This window comes from Eulemur rufifrons, chromosome 16, assembly GCF_041146395.1.
Source record: "Eulemur rufifrons isolate Redbay chromosome 16, OSU_ERuf_1, whole genome shotgun sequence".
Classification (NCBI taxonomy): Eukaryota; Metazoa; Chordata; class Mammalia; order Primates; family Lemuridae; genus Eulemur; species Eulemur rufifrons.
Window position 1 is genome coordinate 9766498 of NC_090998.1, and position 21015 is coordinate 9787512.

Genomic DNA, 21015 nt, shown 5'->3' on the forward strand with positions numbered 1-21015 from the left:
ATGAATTTACCATCCCCTCCTCCCTCCCACCTCCCTGACACCTGATGAATGTCACTTCCATGTGTGCACACAAGTGTTGAACAATTAGTACCAATTTAATGGTAGCACATATGGTGCTTGTTTTTCCATGCTTGTGATAATTCACTTAGTAGAATGGGCTCCAGCTCCATGCAGGTTAATACAAGAGGGATTATTTCAGCATTTTTTTTTTATGGCTATTGTAGTACTTTGGTGTTTCCACATCTTTGCAGCTGTGAATTGTGCTGCAATGAACATTGAGTGCAGATGTCTTTATTATAAAATGTTTTTTATCCTTTGGGTAAATATCCAGCAGTGGGATTGCTGGATCAAATGGCAGTTCTACTTTCAGTTCTTTGAGGTATCTCATACTACTTTAAATAGAGGGTGTATTAATTGAAAGTCCCATTAGCACTGGACGACTGTTCCTATCTCTCTTCATCCACATCAATATTTGTTGTTTTGGGTCTTTTTGATAAAAGCCATTCTCACTGGAGTTAAGTGATATCTCATTGCGGTTTTGGTTTGCATTTCCCTGATGGTTAGAGATGTTGAGCATTTTTCATATGTTTGTTGGGCATTAGTCTGTCTTCTTTTGAAAAGATTCTGTTCATGTCCTTTCCATACTTTATAATGGGGTTGTTTGATATTTTCTTGCTCATTTTCTAGAATTCTATGTAGATTCTAGTTATCGGCCCTTTATCAGATGTGTAGAATGCAAATATGTCATCCCATTCTGTAGGTTGTCTGTTTGCTCTTGTAATAGTTTCCTTGGCTGGGCAGAAGCTTTTTCATTTGATTAGCCCCCGTTTATTTATTTTTATTGTTGATGTGATTGCTTTGGGGGCCTTCTTCATAAATTCTTTGCCGAGGCTGATGTCTATAAGAATTTTTCCAACATTTTCTTCTAGAATTCTTATGGTTTTATGCCTTAGGTTTAGTTCTGTTATTCATTGTGAGTTGATTTGTATGAGAGGTGACAGATGTGGATCCTGTTTCAGTCTTCTACATGTGGCTGTCCAATTTTCCCAGCACTATTTATTGAATAGGGATTCTTTTCCCCAGTGTATGCTTTTGTCTGTTGTGTCAAAGATCAATTGGCTACATGAGGATGGTTTTATGTCTGGGTTCTCAGTCTTGTTGCAGTCATCAATGTCTCAGTTCTTGTGCCAGTACCACGCTGTTTTGGTTACTATAGCCTCGTAGTATAGCTTGAAGTCTGATAGATTGATGCCTCCCAATTTGTTCTTTTTGCTTAAGGTTGCCTGGCTGTACAGGCTCTTCTCTGGTTTCATATAAAGCATAGAATTATTTGCTCTAGATATGCTAAGAATAATGTTGATATTTCCATACCAATTGCATTGAATCTGTAGGTCACTTTGCATAGTCTAGCCATTTTAACAATATTGATAATGCCCATCCATGAGCATGGTATGATTTTCCATCTATTTATATCCTCTGCATTATAAATAAGCAGTAGTAAAGTTTCTTTTATAAATATCTATATTTTAATTATGTTTTACATGGTGATGCATATGTTTAGAAATGACACATATTTATTTATATATTTAATAATACCCATAAAAATGATAAGCAGTATTTTAAAATAAATTTGTTTTTTTTACCTGAGCACTAACTCTAAACCTTGGTCTTACATATTTAGTACCACGCTATAAAGGGCTGTCCCATCATCCAGGCTTTGTTGTTCCATTTATAGAGCACAGGAAATGTATATTTATCATAATATTTAAGGGCCCTCAGGTTTTCAGAATGAAAAATGAGCATGAGCTTCAACTTAAGTCAGCAGTTGCAATAGCCCCTGACATGAGAGCCAATCTGTCCTTTGAAGGTTTGAAGCCTGGCATTGATTTGTGCTCTCTAGTTATGAAAGTCCTAGCTGGCATCATCTCCAATGTTATGCTGTTTTGTCTACATTGAAAATTTGTTCTTTAGTCTGTGATTTTGGCTAGATCTACTGGATGACTTGCTCCAGCTTCTGCATCAGCACTTGCGGCTTCACCTTGCACTTTCACGTTATGGAGATGGCTTCTTTCCTTAACCTCATAAACCAACCTCTGCTAGCTTCCTGCCTATGTTCTGCAGCCTGATTGCCTCTGTCAGCCTTCATGGAGTTGAAGAGTTAGGGCCTTGCTTTGGATTAGGCTTTGGCTTAAGGGAATGTTGTAATTGGTTTGATCTTCTATCCAGACCACTAAAACTTTCTCTACTTCAGCAATAAGGATGTTTTCTTTCTTATCATTTTTGTGTTTGCTGCAGTAGCACTTTTAATTTCCATCAAGAACTGTCCTTTATATTCACAACTTGGCTAGCTGTTTTGTTCAAAAGGCCTAGTTTTCAGACTATCTAGGCTTTCAACATGCCTTCCTCATGAAGCTTAATCACTTCTAGCTTTTTATGAAAGTTAAAGATATCCAGCTCTTCCTTTCACTTGTACACATAGAGGCCATTGTAAGGTTACATTAATTGGCCTAATTATAATCTTGTTGTGTCTCATGGAATAGGCAGGCCTGAGAAGGGGGATGGAGCCAGAGCTATGTCAGTCAGTGGAGTGGTCAGAACACACACAGCACATCTTCTATGGGTATGGTTCTTGGCACCTCAAAACTATTACCATAGTAACACCAAAGATCATTGATTACAGATGCTAAAAAAAGACCAAGAGATTTAGGTGAAAAGAGAACTTTATTTTCTAAAAGCAATTTGCAGATTTAGAGATTACTAAGGCAAGAACTACAGGGCAGGGGAGGGGTGTCAGGGGCCTGAGGAACAGAGTCCTGATGGGATGACATTTGAGCCCCAGTTTACCAGTCCCTCCTAATTGGCTTCTTCCAAATGGTGGGTGGGTTGACACCAGGTGGTCTGTTGGTGGTCAGCTGGGGAATTTCCAGCTGCAGTCAACAAATAACAGGAACTGGTTTGGCTTGATTGTGGAAAGGGAGGTCCTGTGACGCTTTTGCAACATTTTTCTGAGAACACAGAGTAAGTGACCACTTTCACCCCCAGCCATGGTCCTTTCCTTCTGTTGTAACTTTGAGACCCTCAGTTAGCCATGGGGAGTCCATTTTGTCTGTGAGTTGGGGGCGTACTTTAACACTGATCAGCATAACAATATAATAATAATGAAAAGGCTTGAAACATTGTGAAAATGACAAATGTGACAGAGAGACGTGCAGTGAGCACATGTGGTCAGACAAATGGTGCTGAGAGACTTGCTGGCTGCAGGGTTGCCACAAACCTTCAGTGTGTAGAAAACACTGTGTCTGGGAAGCACAACAAAGCGAGGGCAATAGAACGAGGAGGCCTCTACTCATCCACATAGAGGGTGGATTGTCTTCAGATGTTTACTCCACTCCCATATTGACTCAGGACATGGATGGAGGGCAGTGCTAGTCTGAGTGGCACATGAGTGCCATCCAATGCACCTGTCTTCCAACAGCAGGCTCCCTCCTGTCAGAGGCGTGCTGTCCTGCTTCTCTGATGTCTCCCTGTCACCTGCCTGCCCTCATCCACCACTGTGCTTTTATGCTTCTCCTCCTTCTCCTCAAATAAGGGGAGTTTTTCTTAGTCTTGGGGATGGGACACAATTTTTTCACTTTGTAAGGGAGGGAGAAATGGCTTCTCTTCACCTTCATAGATCCTTTGGTGAGGCTACCAGTTAAGTGGACATAAAACAGATCAACAGCGAGAAAGCCACCGGGGTCCCACAGAAATAGGAGACTCTTAGAAGGGCTAAGTGATGGAAGCTTATACAGCATCCTGAGCTACTGAAAGGAACAGGGTTTCTGGGGTAGGGAAGGGAGACCAGTAGTGGGCAGGGTTGGAGAGGAAATGCTTGGTCAATAAAGGTTTCCTTGTTATGCAGGTGAGAATCTCTCAGGCTACAGAGGTTGTCTAGCAGCAGTCCTGCTCTGAATATAGATAAATTTTCTAACATAGATTTTCTTTATAGATGTAAATTTCCTTTACAAAAGAGCGGTTTTTTATATGAGCTACTCCTGTGCTGTAGTGTCCCATAAGAACCAGCTTGAAATATGCCAAAGAAGAGCATCTTGGGGTGGCGTATTCTGGTCTCCTACAGCCATATTTTGGGTGGTGTGTTCTGAGCTACAATGATGCCTTTCTTTTTTAAAGCATGCATCCCCAAGCCGCCCTCGCATCTTAGACAAGCAAAAGAAGCTGCGGTATTTATATATCAAGTTCTGAGATTCCTTGATGTGAGGGCAGCAAAGCTGTCATCGGGTCCAGGGCAAAAGAAGGCCCCAGTCCTAGAGATGCAGAAGTTTGCCCGAGTACAATAGTTTCTAGGGGTACGAGAGGGGCAATGGCAACTTCTGCTGTGAGAGAAGATGAAGAGGCATTTCATATGTTTGAATGCGTGTTTGATTGTATACATATAACTACGTGCATATTTCTCATTATCCATGTGGACAAATCTTACCAGTTTCTCAAGAAATTATCACCAAAGATTGGACTGTCAAGTCAGATTTACAAGCATCTTCAGAGATTTCACCCAGTATCAAGCTTTACTAATAATCTCAGTGCTACGATAGTTGCAAGATGCAGGGAAAAAAAACCAAAAAAAAAAAAAAAACAAAACACAAAACCATGAGAAGTGCAGGCCTGCCAATATAGCTACTCAGGTCTCCTTTCTTTCCTCTTAGGACACTCTCTGGCCAAGACTAACAGATTAACATATGAGATCTCTCAGTGGGATTTGTAGCAGCATCACTTACACAAAAGGAGATGTTTGGTCAAGTCACATCTTCATTTTATGCTCAGGTGGTTATATACCTTATGTGACATTTTTAGGAAGCCCTGCACCATAGATTCTAGTTTTATCTTATGTTTCGTTTTCACCATAAACCATGTAGATAATCTAATACATCCTGTTAAAAAAATTTCATACATAAGGATTTTGGCAAGGGAAACCCACTATTGTTTGCTAGTTAGCATGTTTACCAGGAGACTTTATCAGGTCAGAATCATTTTCTTCCTTTTCAGGGATTCCTCTCTCGCTCTTAAGAAGAGACTAATTTGTAGCAGGATGTTAGCAATTTTCTTTCCACCCAGAAAATGTACACATTTTCCTTAAGCAGTGAGATCAAAATAAATTTCTCATTCATGGCTACTGGAATGTATATTGTGTGAACTAAAAGTAAAATCCTAAGTCCCCGTGGACTGAGTGGACAGCTCTTGGCCAAGGGGACCCAGAGCGTTCCCAGCCATGCGGGGATGGGAGGTATAAAGCACAACTGTGTATGTGTATGTTTTCCCTTTTATAAATATTCATGACTTATAAAGTATGTATACTTAGCCATCCTGCGAAGTAAAAGTTCTTGTTCCCATTGTCCTTGCCTCAGAGCATGTGTTCCTGGCTTGTGGCGGGGAGCCCCGCTGTCCAGCCTGCTGGAATAGCTGTCCTAGGCTGTTACCCTTTATAAAACATAAAGCTCTCCTTTCCAAGTTAGAAACCTTATTATTTTTTTCAGTTAACAAATTGATAACCATGAAGGGATCCAAGGAGACCCCTGGTTTCCCCCAGCATGATTGGAAGTCAATGCAGCAACCATTGATAGCTCAGCTGTCTCCTCCACCTCTCTGGGAAGAACTTGGGTGAGCTCCCCGGGATCCAAGATCTCCGGCTTTTAGGATGAACATCTCCAAGGCTTTATTTCTCTCCACCCCTTCTCTTTATTTCTTCCTGATTTCCGTTCCCTCAATTCTAGACCCTGTAGGGAATGTCTTTGTTGGCCATGGGTTTGGGGGTGGGGATGTAGTCGGGCTCAGCTGGTTGATAAGGTTTTGTGGGGACCCTCACATTAAGAGCACAGGAGTGATACCCTGTGTCATAAGTTAAGTGCAGTTATAGAAAACCTGAGTTTTAAGGAGACAGTCTCCGATCCACCACCATCAGAGACTGCAGCGGCTACCATCTCTAAGAACTATGAAAAAATTCTTGGAAATATTTGGGAACCTAAATAGAGCTAACGTGTGATGATTGAAAGATTTGCTGGCAACAACAGAAATCTTAGGAGACCTCTAGTTTGTCTATGTGCTGAATTCAAACAAATAGCCTATCAAACCTTACAAAACAACGAATAGTCTGTAAGTCGTATTTCAAACCTTTTAAATAAAGTCAGGAGTCTAGATATCCTCCCTCAATGAAAATCATTTAAAATTAAAAGAGATTCCATAAACTAAAATTTAAAAATGGCACATGTGAAATATTTAAAGTTGACTCTTTCTTTCTTCAATCCCAACTCCGTTTCTTCTTGCTCTCACCCCTCCTTCCATCTCTGCTCCTAAAACTATTGTTTTTCTACCCAGCTAGTTTAGTACTTGCTACAAATACTAAAGTTTGTTGCTTCAAAGCTCCTATACAATCCCAGCTCCTAGGATGAGACACAGCTGTTTCACCAAACTGATTTATTCACAGAACTAAGAGACCGACTAAAGAAGATATGGAACAAAATGTTTAAATTTACTTTTTGTTCCTCATTTACCTGTTTGTTTTCTTTTTTACCCCCTCAGTCCTGTTTCTGTCTCTAACAACCTCTACCCCAAATTTCTCCAATACTATCAGCCCATTTTTTAATACATAAAGCTTTTTAGTTTCAAAGTCAGGACTAAAGGAGATTAGAAATACTTTACCCCAAAATATTAAATATATTTCTTTGACATAGTTTCAAATAGCTGTCATAGCCTCACAGATAAAAGTAACATTGCAAAGATCTCTTGGTGGGGGGATGGGGGGGTGGAATGTACATCTGTTAAAAAATGCAGCCAAGTCTATCCTTCCCTGATTTAGAAAAGCTTTGAGTCTGACACCTTTAAAGGTATAAAGAGAAACATTTGTCATCTATTCTCTCTGAGGGCTTCTATCCACAAGCCTTCATTTACATAACAGGACCATCTTCTGCTAACTAGCCAAGGTTTTTCCACTCTCTCCTAAAATCTGTTTTTCTGTTTTTAAGCCATAAACAACCTTTACTTTCCTGTTTTATTCCACCTATGAGAGGCACAAGAGGCTTTTGACTTCTGTATGCAAAGGGTCCTATTACAGCCCAGCTGGGTCCCTTGTCCACTGCCCAGTGGAGGCCAATGGACCGAGACAGCAGGGGTCACAGCAGAGAAAGAGTTTATCTCCCAAGGTACCAGGTGAGGAGACGGGAGTAATTTCTCAAATCCATCTCCCTGAGAATTTGGGAAAAAGGGTTTTTAAGGATAGTTTAGTGAGAAAAGGGCTAGGCTATTGGGTCTGTTCATTGGTGGGGGAATGAACTCATAGAGATTATCTTCTCAGGTGGCAGATTTCCTGGATGGGGGGGTGGTCTCCAGGCTGTTGGATCTGTTCCCACACCTATCCACAGGTCCCCTTGATGTCGGTGGGTCCCGTCGGAATGCAGAGTCTGAAAAATATTTCAAAGACCAGTCTTAGACTTTATAATAGCAAGGTTATCTATAGAAGCACAAGTCTTTGGGCCATACAATAGCAATGTTATCTGCAGAGGTAGTGGGGAAAGTCACAAATCTTGTACCTATCAGAGATGATAGTGCCATCAGGCCGTAACCCGTTACAGCAGTGAGGAAGTTAGGGAACAATGGCTGGTTAACTTCTGGCTATATCTATACTCTTATAAAGAACTGACTTTGATTACTGTTTATACCTTATGGCTCTACATTATTTTAATATACACAGTTTTGTCAAGTTTCAGTCTGAAATGTCGGTTCTTAGTGCTCACATAGCCGGAGAATGGCCAGACACGCCAAAGTAAGGCAAGCACCGAAATGAGGGTTATTGTGGAGAGAAAGATAGGATTATAGAGCAAGGGTAAAATATAGGTTTACAGGGCAAGATTCACACGCCACAGATGACTACTGGACCCATTGCTGCAGCAAAGGGAGAGCAAAAGGAAGGGACCAAAAAGGGGTTATGGTCTGTATGTTGTTTTATAGTGCCTGGATTGGGGCCTCCCTCTTGGTTCAAACATCACCATGGAACCCCTTTGACTGGACAGTCGGGAGCTATATGACCTGAGTCTTACTGTGCATGCAGATCTCCCAAGAGCCTCTCAGAAAGCCCATTTGTGGGGCTGAATCACAGCAGCACCCACTTTTGTCCCTAGGAGCCCCATAATCTCTAGCTAACTACCTGTTTCACTCCTGTGAAAAAGCTGGAGGAGACAGTCACCAATAAAACCAGACAATTTTAAAGGTGATTAAGAATGATTGTTTATGGCGGCTAGTTTTTACAAACAGGACTGCTCATTTTTTTTTTTCTTTTTTTGTGCTTCTAGATAGAAAAGATGTGATTCATACATTTAGAGCAATTTTTGTTTTTTTGGAGACAGAGTCTCACTCTGTTGCCCAGGCTAAGTGCTGTGGCATCAGCTTAGCTCACAGCAACCTCAAACTCCTGGGCTCAAGCAAGCCTTCTGCCTCAGTTTCCCAAGTAGCTGGGACTACAGGCATGTTCCACCATGCCCAGCTAACTTTTTCTATATATTTTTAGTTGTCCAACTAATTTCTTTCTATTTTTAGTAGAGGCTGCTCAGGCTGGTCTTGAACTCCTCAGCCCAAAGAATCCTACGGCCTCGGCCTCCTAGAGTGCTAGGATTACAGGCGCGAGTCACTGCACTGACCTAGAGTAATTCCTTTTTTTAAAAGTATATTAAAAAAGCATTGTGTGAGTGGTCCCATGTCATCTCTTGTTACCAAAAACTTGGCATTTGCCTATGAGGCTGAATCAGAAGAAGGAGGACAAGTGTTTCTAGATTTTACTTTGCAAAGGAGGAAATATGGTAGACCTTCTCATTTCAAAATCCCAATTTCCTAAACATAGGCAGAAAAATGGAGCTTTTAAAAGAAGGGTTCTCAGCTTCAGGCAATTATTGTGGTTAACTATTCTAATTCTCTCATCTCTGCCAAATACAAACCCTGTGAACTCTGCCAGCTGCCCACCTGGGGGGTTGGTGGCCACCTGGGAGTTTTAACAAAAGAATTAGCCTGCCTAAGGGATGCAGGCCAGGATGCAGGTCCCAAAATGAGTGGAGGTGATTTTAATCAGAAAATCTTTTTTTTTTTTTTCAGGCCAATTCTTGTTACATATACCCCACTCTCAATTTTACCCTTCCATATCTATTGGAAGAGGTGCCTTGTAGCCACCTTAGCAAAACGAAATCTCTTTCTTCATCACCCAAAGACTTGTCCTCCTCTTTCTGATTCAGCCTTCTGGACAAGCACCTGGTTTTTGATAACAATCTCTCTTTTTCTTTTTTTGGAGAGCCAAGATTCAATGTTAGCTATATAAATAAAGTTCGTCTCCTCATAAGTCCAATGACAAATTCCCATGATTTCATATTGTCTTAGCATCCATTTTGGTCTTTCTTCCAACATACCCAAACTCCTTCTTAAAGGGCTTGGTTTTTTATCTGTCTATGCTTTGAAACATAGATTGCTACCCTGTTTTCCCTGTGAGGGCTTGGGCCATATGTAAAACAAGTAGACTCTAAATTGTCTTATTTTGAAGGACATGGTTTACATCCTACTATTTTGCCAGTGTTGTGGCTAGAGTTTTAAAATCAAAGCTATATAATCTTCATTATGCTTGATTGTGTCTTTATATGCACACATGTATTTGTCTATTTTCCATGGTACCAAATGAACTTATAAGTGCGTATTCATAAAAGGAAAAAACTAGCCCAAATGCCTTTCAAGTTCATGTGACTTCAATAATCTTTAATGAATAAAGATAATTTTAAAATAATTGGCAAAATAAAATTAAAATGTCTTCAAAATTTAATTTAGACATTTTCACCTAGACCTGTTGGTCAGGCAGGTCTAATAAGTGTGTTACACATTTTAAGGTCAAAGTATTTACTTCCTGGGTTTTTTACTAAAATAAGGATTACTGAGAGTTAACATTGTATTTAATATATGTAATTAAAACTACCAGATATAAATGAAACCACTGTATATATGAACTATATGAAGAAAATAAGATTTGTTTTTGTAAAAAAAGGGTATAAAAACATAAAAATTTGTTTTTTGTGGAAAAAATAATTTTGCCTAATTTAAAGGTTTTAAAAATAGGTTTAAATTAAATGAATAAAAGTGATAGATAAAACTAAATGGCTAAAAATTTAGGAAAAAATTGGTCAAAATTATAAAATGTTATAGAAATCTTACTGTATGGTCAAATTCATTAAGATTACATAGATTTGTGTGTAAGTTTTTATTAAAATTACTTTTATTATTTAGTACACTAATGCAAAAATTAAAAATTGGTTTTCTCTTTTAAACAAAATTTTCAAGTAATATTAATAGAGATGGTAAAACTTTTCATTCACTCTTTTGAGTAAACTACAAAAAATAATGGAGAGAGACACATTTTTCAGTTTGTCTTTATTAGGTTTTATTTATACAGGAAACTGAGCCTCCTCACTATTAAAGAATAGAATTTTTGCCCCTAAAATCTTAAAATTATTACCTTTACTGAATAAATGACTATTGTATCATAGTAACCTATGGTCTTGTTTTATGGCAAGTGTTTTAGATGTTTGATATTTGACAAACTTAACAAAATCAAAATTCTAAATTCAGTGTTTTTGACTGCAAACTAATTTAAAAAAAAAATTAGAGCCACTGAAAGAGGAAGAGAGAAACATTCAGCTTATTTGGTGTGTTAAAACTATACAGGAAGCAGTGAAATATTAAATGGTGTTTATGTATTTTTGGGTTCTATTTATATAAACATGTTTTAAATATATATTCCAAAATCGTATGAGCATCCTAAAATTATGATATGTCTTGATGTATGTTATCAGTAATAATTATAGTCATTAAGTCAAATTGCTGTGTGCTCCTAAAAAATTTTTGACCAAATTTCTTTGTCCATTTTCTCTTTAACTAGGACAAATCTAAGACTTTTGTCATCCACAGTTATTGTTTTACTTTGATTCTCCTGAAAAAGTGATTTTTAACTGACTACAGTCCAAAATTTGCTTCTTCACGGAAATTTATAGAAAGGATTCTTACAGGTACCTTTAAATATAGGTGCAGATGATCATGCCATTTGAACTAAGAAAACTTTAATTAAAAAGATGATTCATCATGAGGATTACTAACCCAACCTCAAACAGAACAAATATTAATTACATGGAACTCAGCCAATTTTGTTAATGATTTTGTTTAAACATTCCTGATTCTTTTTATATTTTGTTTTCCAGAACACAAAAGAGCTTTTTTTCTTCTTTTGAGCTATTTATAGTTTACAACAAATAGATAAAATATATTTGTGTAAACAATTTGAAAGATGTATTTTTCTCTCTACTTGATTTCTCCAAAATTTGCAAACTATTTCTAAATATTCTTATTTTATCGCAATGTAATTATCTGCATAAGTTCAATAAGAATCTGTTTTCTTTTCCAACAGAACAGAATTAGAGATGCTGGTTATTGTAGCAAGGCTTTGACTGGAGCAGCATATTTTCAGAAAGGCCCAGACTGCTGTGAAGAATTACGTTGACTTTACAAGGCCCATAAAAGCTCTCTCGAAAAATTGGCCTAAAATCGCATCTATAACATTTCCTGGTGTGTAGTAAGCAAAGAATGTCACTTTCTGACAGGCCCAGGTACCCCAAGTTACTTTGGGACCTTAAGAAAAGAGGAAATTAACCAGTTCATACAGGTCTCTACAGGCAGTTACATCTTTGGCTTAGCTCAAGAGGCCTTAAGGCTGACCACAATTTCTTACAGAATAAATAAACAAACAAACAAAACAAAACAAAAAAAAACACCAACGAAACAAACAGCAAACCCAACTTTTTAAAAAAGAAAGCCTCTATGGCCTATGATTAACAATTGCTACTATGTTCTGCAACAGTTTAATTTTAAATTTCTACGTAAGTAAAAGACTTCACTGTTCAGATCTTTTTTTTTTTTTTTTTTTTTTTTTGAGACAGAGTCTCACTCTGTTGCCCAGGCTAGAGTGAGTGCCGTGGCGTCAGCCTAGCTCACAGCAACCTCAAACTCCTGGGCTCAAGCGATCCTCCTGTCTCAGCCTCCCGAGTAGCTGGGACTACAGGCATGCACCACCATGCCCGGCTAATTTTTTCTATATATATTTTTAGCTGTCCATATAATTTCTTTCTATTTTTAGTAGAGATGGGGTCTCGCTCTTGCTCAGGCTGGTCTCGAACTCCTGAGCTCAAACGATCCGCCCACCTCGGCCTCCCAGAGAGCTAGGATTACAGGCGTGAGCCACCACGCCCGGCCCTGTTCAGATCTTAAGTTATGAGTTTCTTTTCCCAGCTCTTTGCTCAAGTTTAAAGTTATTTTAGTTATTGAAGTCATCACTTGCTTGGAACAAGGGCACAAGTAAATTCCAGGGGAGGAAGGTGGTAATTGTCTGCGTGGACACCAGGGGAGGGGAGGACATGCAAAGTGAGATGTCCTTTTGGAAGAAAACCTAACTTTTCAAAAACAAATTTACGTAAGTGAAGGTGGACATTTCAGTGGAGTTTCAACCTGGTTTCTCTCTGAAGTGGATACTGAAGAAGGTTTTGAATGCCAAGTTTATTTGGGATGTGCACTGAATAAATGCAGGAAAGGGAGTGTTAATATGGGAAAGGAAAAGAGGTATGCAATAGAGGTTGTTTTCTTAATTTAGCTACTAGAAGAGGCGATTAGAGCTTAACACCATTAAGTGATTCTGGGAACTGGGACAAAACACAATGTTCACAATTGCCTCACCTTGAGTTCAAAAGTGCTGGACTATACCAATGCTATATCCTGAGATTTGTTGTTTGAGGCCCATCCTGGTGATCATTATTCAGCAGTTCTGGATGGCCATATAAGATAGAAGCAAGGCTGTCAGCAGTCATAAGAGAAAAAAAAAAAAATCTCATAGGGATGCAGGCACTAGTTGGCCAGAGCTCACCAAATATGCCAAGGACATGGGCAGGGCAATGCTGCCCTTGACTGCAAGTAGAGATGAGTGGGAGGGATACCGTGTGTGAAACCCATTCAGCTACCTATGTACAAATGGAATCAAAGGAGTAACCAGGGTTGGCAGTTCAGAAAGAGTAAAGGGAGGGTTTACACACACACACACATACACACACACTCCTACACACACACACATTTGTGTGTGTGTTCAACTTTTTTTTTTTTTTTTTGAGACAGTTTCCATCTGTTGCCTCTACTAGGATGCAGTGGCATCATAGCTCACTGCAACCTCAAACTCCTGGACTCAAGTGATCCTCCCACCTCATCCTCTTGAATAGCTGGTACTATAGGTGCGTGCCACCACACTCTGCTAATTTTTTTTTTATTTTTTGGTAGAGATGGGGTCTCACTCTTGCCCAGGCTACTGTCTAACTCCTGACCTCAAGCAATCCTCCCACCTTGACTTCTCAGAGCATTCAAAGTATTAGGATCACAGGCATGAGCCAACATGCCTGGCTAGTTATTTTATTGTTGACTTGAGTCTGGAGTTCTTGTATTAAACCTGTCTTTGCTAGATTTTTATTTCAAAGTCAGTGAACTCAGATTTTAAAACAGGACAATGATTGATGTACTCTCACCAAACATGGTTCTGAAAACTGAGAATAATGTCCAAATAATGGTGGCCCTGTTATGTTGGAAGTATAGCAATAATCCCTACTGGGTATTCTGTCACAAATTCATATTATCTCAAAACAAAGTTAACAACAAAATCCTGAACCCCTACTGAGTTGAGGAGATTTTACATTGGCTACAAGGAAGCAAAATCAGATAGTTTTCTGGTAGTTCAGCTTTTTCTAACACAAAAAGTGAAAAAGAATAGACTTCAAGTAAGCAAAGGATCATTTATAAATCATTTCTCTCAAGTAAGATTTGTATAAAATCTGGAATAAGTAGTTTTCATGTTTACATTCTCCAATAAGGATTTATATTTCAACAACTTTGGTGATTCACTGAAAGTGGCTGTATGCACACAAAGCCTTAAAAAGATGGAAAACTTCTGACTTCATGGAAACTGAAAAATCAAAGTAGTCCTTGTTCTTTGTTTTTGTTTTTTATTTTCTCTTTTTCTGCTGCTGATTAAAAACCCATATTTTATTACCAGTATCTATACTAATGGCATAATTCTTAAATATATACACTATAAAATGGAAAAAACTTATGCAGGAGTCAGCTTTTATATAGGGATGAATGGTAGATTGCATTTCCAAATACTAAATCATAGATCAAGGTCTCTCCTCTTAAGACTCTTACTATGTCAATCTGTTCCTGAAATTACCCCTAATAAGGTTACTTTTCTAAAAACCTTAGAAAAAAACAGTGTATATTAAAGTGTCACTGTATTATCTGAAAGACATAGCACACTAACCAGTTACAATATTTAACATATTAGGAAAAATGAGTCTAGAATAACTGAAGTCATGATCAAAGGACTTAAAATGGAATGGGCAGTCAGGTTTTAAAGGAAACTTCTAAAGTTAATGTGAATGAGTCACTGAAGTGTTGGCCTAAACCTAGGGCAGTTTTTGGCATAAGTGTGTGTGTGCGCGCGTGTGTGTGTGTGTGTGTGTGTGAGTGTACATAGAACAGTAGTGGGAAGCCTCTCCATTCTGCCCTTTGAAACTTTTCCCTCCATGGCTAGGTTAGTGCAGCAGGGATGACAAACACATAGTGAGGTATGGGGATACAGACTTAGTGACTTTGGGCAAGTTACTTAGTTCTATGTGCCTCAGTTTTCTCATTGGTAAAATGAAGATATTTATGTATTTTCATTTTGAACTCATTTTTAAAAAATAAATGAGCTAACATATGCCAAATGCTTTAAACTGTGTTCAATGCAGGTAGATAATTATTGGTTGTTATTATTTAAAGAGGAAAATTCTGCATAGAATTTTATTATACTAAGCAAAATTTACCTTTGGTTTGCCCATCCCCCCCATTTTCCAAGTAACATTTTAACATGACTTTGATGTTCGAACGTAAAAAAACAACAACAACTAAAAAACTCCCCCTCATCTTTTTTAGTGATGGTCAAAGTGTTAGCATTGCAAAAGTACAGTGCGGATTTCCTGTATTGTCCTTCCTGGAACACTTCAGAAGCTTGTGATTTTATTGCTTTACTGCTTCATGCCATTCAAACATGTCTCAACAGTAGATGATGCAAGAGCATCATTTAATGTACAATTTTTTTCTCTTTTTACGTTAAATTTCTTCATAGTCAGCATTAGGATTCCTTCACATCCAGCTGAGCTCCAATGACCCACCACCGTTCTTCCTGAACAAGCGCACCGTGTCTTCTCTGCGTTGAGCTGTTGACCTTGGAACATCAGTTCTCATGGCAGGTATGTGTGATGCCAGTTACACAATAAAAAAATAAAAAGTAACCAGAAAAGATATTTGGTGGATTGGCTAATTTTGGGGCGGTGCTTTAAGAGAAAAGCACATGGTTAATGGTGGATATGTTTAGGCTTTTCATGGATCAGCACTTTGCACATTCATTTTATTTTCTTGATTCTTGATTCCGTCACTTAGATATGATTTTGTGAAACTTTTACAACAGGTTTAAAAAGTGGTTCCTGACAGGAATACCTCTAAATTTTGAACGAGATCAAATTTATCTGGTTAAATTGTAACCATCATGATACTAGCATAGGAATAGAGAATACCAAATATTAATGACACAATGCTTAAAAGTTTTTTAAAATTTATTCTTCATGCTATGACTTCCAAAAATTATACAGATTAACAGTTTGACACATTGTACTATTGTTAACAGCAGCATCACTTCAATGTAGAATCTCCTAAGATTAAAATGTTTCAGAGGAAAATCCTTTAAGCAAGTAATTTTGAGTATGAGTAAATTTAATGTTCTTGGGAAAAAAAGATTATTTATGTATCATAATTCAATGTACTGTGAAATGAATCCAGGTCCCCAAGAAACTACCCATATTTTGTTGGTAGAACCAGTCATCACACCAAGTCCAGAATGTTCCTATGACTTCTCTTCCCTGTAATACCTCAACAAACCTATGAGAGCTAGACATTTATCAGAGCAGAGCCTGTGTGAGATTAGGAGAGGGCACACTCCTAGGTAATATTATTGTGACAATGATAGAATATGTGAAATGAAAGAGTCTGGGCCTAGGTCAACTTTCATTTGATTTCTGGCTTAGATACTTACTAGCTTTGATACCTTGAGAAAATGACATTATTATTGGACCCTATGTTTTCTCATCTACCTAATGGGAATCATACTGTCCATCTTATGATTTTTTGAGAGAATACAAGTAAATATCTGTTATATAAGGCCATGGAACACAAATTGGTGCCTGTGTCTTCTTAGTCCAGATCTTTACACTTCTCACAAAATCTAAAAATAGATGGCAAATGTACTTCATTGGGACCGAGCTGGCAGAGAAAAAAATGTATGTATAGATAAGTACAGTAAAGAACAAGGTACTCTACCTAAAAATGTTGATATTGGGTGAAGTCTTGAATGTCTTCATTTTCAGTGTTTAATTGACAAGATGACTGTGTTATCAAATGAAAGAACGTTTTGGATCCTACATCACTGATTTCTGTTTTTAAGAACTTCAGCTCCTGCATTTGTTCGTTAAGTCATTATTCCATTTATCTTTCTCTACAGTGTCTCAGACCATTCGGTGGAGGTTGATTTCTGGGACCTTAGGAGTCATATGCCTTTTGTTGACGGTTACTTTGGGCATTTTGTTCAACACTTGTAAGTTTTTTAGATAAGTCTACACAAAAGTCAAAACCTTAAGGAAATAATTTAACAATAAAAGTTTCATTTTACTAATGTGTAATATCTTATTATTTCATAAACGTATACCTTATTAAGCAAATTTGTAATCATTTCTTATAGCACATAGTAAAACAGATATTAAACCAACATCCGCTCCAGGACTCAACACAGAGCTCCAGGAAGGTAGGTTAGACAGTTTCTTGTTTTTTATGTACAGGCACAAGATAAAATAATTATTATACTTGGTAATGCAATTTGCCTACTAATTGTAGGATAGTGTCATTTTATTGTTCTCTTATGTAGGAATGATTAAATTGAATGTACATCATTTATGTATTAACTAATAAGGAAAATAGTAGCCTGAATTGGCAGACCTTTCCTGTATGAGTGCTCACAATTAAGTAACAAACAAAAAATCGTCTACAGTAAATATTACAGCTAATCCTAATTAACTGTGTTTGTGTATAAGCTATAGTTTCATATCTCTTAACCTTTTCTTCTGGAATTCTAAACCTTACTTAACCAGTGAATGAAGCTCAAAGTCCATTTTTTTAAGTGTATTTTTTCCCAAATGATGTTTTCTCATCATCTTCTGTGAACACAGAGTAGTACTTAATTTATATTTTTATCTTATCTCAACGTCTTCACTACCATTTATATGGGAAAGATTTGAATATCTACCATGTGTCATGACTATAATTATTGTGTGTAAGTAGTGTTGCAGACATTCACTGATAAACTGTATAATCAGACCTCAAGCCAATTAACTGGTTTATCTTCCTTTTTGAAAAATAAAATATCCAAACCTATGTCAGAATTCTCCCAAAGTGCCATATTCTTCTCTGACTCAGGAAATATGCTAAATATTTTCCTCCTTTAGATCTCTCATCTGGTTAACTCCTGTTTGCACCACAGTGCTCAGCTTCGGGTCATGGCTTCAAAAAAGTTCTTCTAACTGCCCCCCACCCCACACGCTACTATGTGCTATATTAACATACTGAATTTCTTTTGTAAACTCACCTAAGTTGTCATGACATATAGTTAATAAATTATTGGAAATTATATAATTCTAAATCTATCCCTGGAATATAATCTCCATGAGGCAACAGTGTCATATATAATATGTCCATGTTAATAGCCCCTGAACTGTGGTAGATGTAGTAGATTCTCAAAGAATATTTGTAGAAAAAAATGAATAAATAGTAAATTATTTTTGAATAATTACATTGCATTGCAAAAATTTTAAATCTACAATGCCGTTTATGATGTTTTATTTTTTCTTTTAGGCTCTGACTGCTGTTCTTGCCCAGAGAAGTGGGTTGGGTACCGATGCAACTGCTACTTCATTTCTAGTGAACTGAAAACTTGGGAAGAAAGTAGGAATTTCTGTGTCTCTCAGAATTCCAGTTTGCTTCAGCTGCAAAACAGAGATGAACTGGCATGTACTTAATTGTGGCTTCCTACATTTTGTTTGATTTAGAAAAATAAGTAAGCTAAACACTTTGATTCAAGTCTTTAATCAGATAGTAAATGGAGTTATTTTTGAACTAATGACCTATTAATTCCATGTACCTTGAAACTGTCATTGTGAAACCTATATAAAATTCCTCAAAGATTTATATCATAGGGATAAAGATTAAGATGGGTGCCAGATAAAGGACAAAAATCTTTTCAGGGAGAATTCAAAGAAGAAATAATAGGTTATTAGTTTGGACTTTGTAAGTTTTAGTTATTTTAATGGAATTTATAATTTTTTTGTAACCATATAGGTTTTATCATCTTTCTGGGATATAATATGACACCAGTATGGATAGTATAGTCATAAAAATTACCCAATTATTAAGAAAAAGTGAAAAATTTCTCCAGCTACATGCAGCATCTGTGCTGAGTCTAGGTTGAGTAGGTTGAATTGAGTAGGGAAAATTCTGATATAGTTTTGGATATTTTGTTTTTTGAAAAGGAAGATAAACCAATTAGTTAGCTTGATGTCTGATTATGTAGTTTATCAGTGACGTGTTCACACTGATTTATCCTTCAAAATACTGTTAATTTGGGATCACCTTTGATGGTTGACCCCCTGTGAAGGAAATGTACCATGAAAACTATCTCCCTTTATGAAGTTTCTCATTCCTTCAAGAAGTGAGATTTTGTGGCATTTTTTCTCCATAAATGAGTGGGCCTGATCAATGAGAACTTTGAGGCATGTGACTACACCTACTAAATTAGTTTGTATGTAAATTGTTTGTGTGATGGGTAGGCTGAATCTTATTCTGAACACTGATGTTGTCAAAAGTATGCTATACCTAGAATAGATTAAAATCAGGTCACTATGTTTGTCTTTGACTCCAAGCAGGCTTTTATGCACTCCAGTCAATACTTTTACTGGACTGGACTCTCTTACAATGAAGAACGTAGGCACTGGCTGTGGGAGGACGGCTCTGCTCTTTCCCGGAATCTGTAAGTTTCTAGGGACCTTTTTTGCTGTTTGTGAATTTATCCTCAGATATGACTAGGGACAGTAGTATCCTGGAGCATGAAGCTAAAATACCTGCCTAGGGAATTATAATAGAGAAAAAAGAGAAAGTGGGATGAGTAACTTTGACTCCACTCAGAATATCCAAGTTTATGCTCAAGTGACATGAAAGTTGGTGAGCTTCTGATCATAAAAGAACTTTTCCCATATGCTGTATTTTGCCCTAGTACCGTACTTGGAGATATATGTGCCCATACAGATAGATGCTCACATACACAGGGGCAGCCAGAGAAAACTGTATATTCATTATTTTCTTTATTCTAGTGGAGCCCAATATTCTCAGAGTCCTCTTATTTTTTTAAATATTCTGGGCTTATTTTCTATATATTTGTAAACTTTGAATCTCATTTTCATTCATAAATGTGGGATTTGCAGCATCACACAATGTCAAACTTTATGTTCTGGTTTGTTTCCCCAGACTAGATCAGCCGATACATCTTAAACAAAACAGAAGTAAATCATTTCATACGTCACATCTGTTTCTGACAACAGCACAAACTAAAAACTCCCTGGCCTCAGTGCTACTGATTAGTAAGGGAATAACTGAGTGTTTTGTAGTATTGTACTGTAGAATCATGAGAACTGTGGTTATTGAAAGAAAACAATAATTCTTTAACATGTTAATATCTGACTTAAATGCTTTTAAAATTCTATAGTTTAATAAAAAAAATCATCCCTGAACATTCTCACTTACTTTTCTTATATGTTAACATTTTCTTCTGCATTACAGATTTACATTGCCTAAAACTCCACATTCAAAAAGCTGCATATTATATAGTCCAGTGAGCGATACTTTGGATGAATCCTGTGAAACGAAAAATCGTTATATCTGTAAGAAGAGCTTATTAAAATGATTTAAGTGTTTCTTGGGACACAGGGGTGGGGACTAAGGATCCAGGATTACTAAGAATGGTACTTTTATCTCTTATGTTATTACTATTAATAATTATCTATTTCTTAGCTCTGTAAAATGTTTCAGACTGTCTTATCATATATATATTTGAAGCCATGTGTTTTCAAATTGATGAAATTTGTATACTTACACCTGAAATTATAAAGTGTCAGGATAAAGATTTTATGAGTAATTTGATTTAATTCATCTGGCTTATATAATATTCTATGTAGTTTTAGTGCACATTTGTGTGGTTTTACTTACATTCGTATAAATTCTCTTGGCAGAAATTTAAATAAAATTTAATTCACACTAAATAATGCATATCAGCATCACTTCAGTCCTTTGTGTGGCACACTAAATTGGGAAATTGCCATCTCACCTCACTTTTCTGGAAGTAAGAATAATGTTAATGTTCTTTATTGATATCTGTGTATCTATATGTTTTAATTTAGAGCTGAAAGTGCCGTATGACAATTTTCTCACATTTGCCACCTGCTTCAGAGAACACACTTGTGTGCTTACGCTTCAGTGAAGGAGTCACTTACATGTGCAATGATGATCTTATTCCCTTTTTTAAAAGTTATGTGTCTAATATGGAAAAATTCCCTCTTTGGAGGGGAGGGGCACTCCATTTTACTAAGGGGTTTCTGAACATGTCAAAGAAGGGGTAGTGACAACAATGAGTTCCAATGCTGTGATTTGGATGGGATTTTCCTGATGTCACCGCTATCAAAAACAAACTCCATTTTATAACTCTCACATATATAAATCCTAAGAAAT

At 37.2% G+C, this 21015-nt stretch overlaps 1 protein-coding gene across 1 annotated transcript; it reads left to right on the forward strand.

Annotated features, from left to right (window-relative positions):
- The first annotated feature begins 7792 nt into the window (after positions 1 to 7792).
- LOC138396824 (natural killer cells antigen CD94-like) lies at positions 7793 to 20194 on the forward strand. Its single transcript, XM_069490499.1, has 7 exons — positions 7793 to 7810; positions 15263 to 15347; positions 16691 to 16783; positions 16928 to 16990; positions 18094 to 18245; positions 19158 to 19264; positions 20071 to 20194. The coding sequence occupies exons 1-7, from the start codon at positions 7793 to 7795 to the stop codon at positions 20192 to 20194; spliced, it is 642 nt and encodes a 213-aa protein (XP_069346600.1).
- The last annotated feature ends 821 nt before the right edge of the window (positions 20195 to 21015 follow it).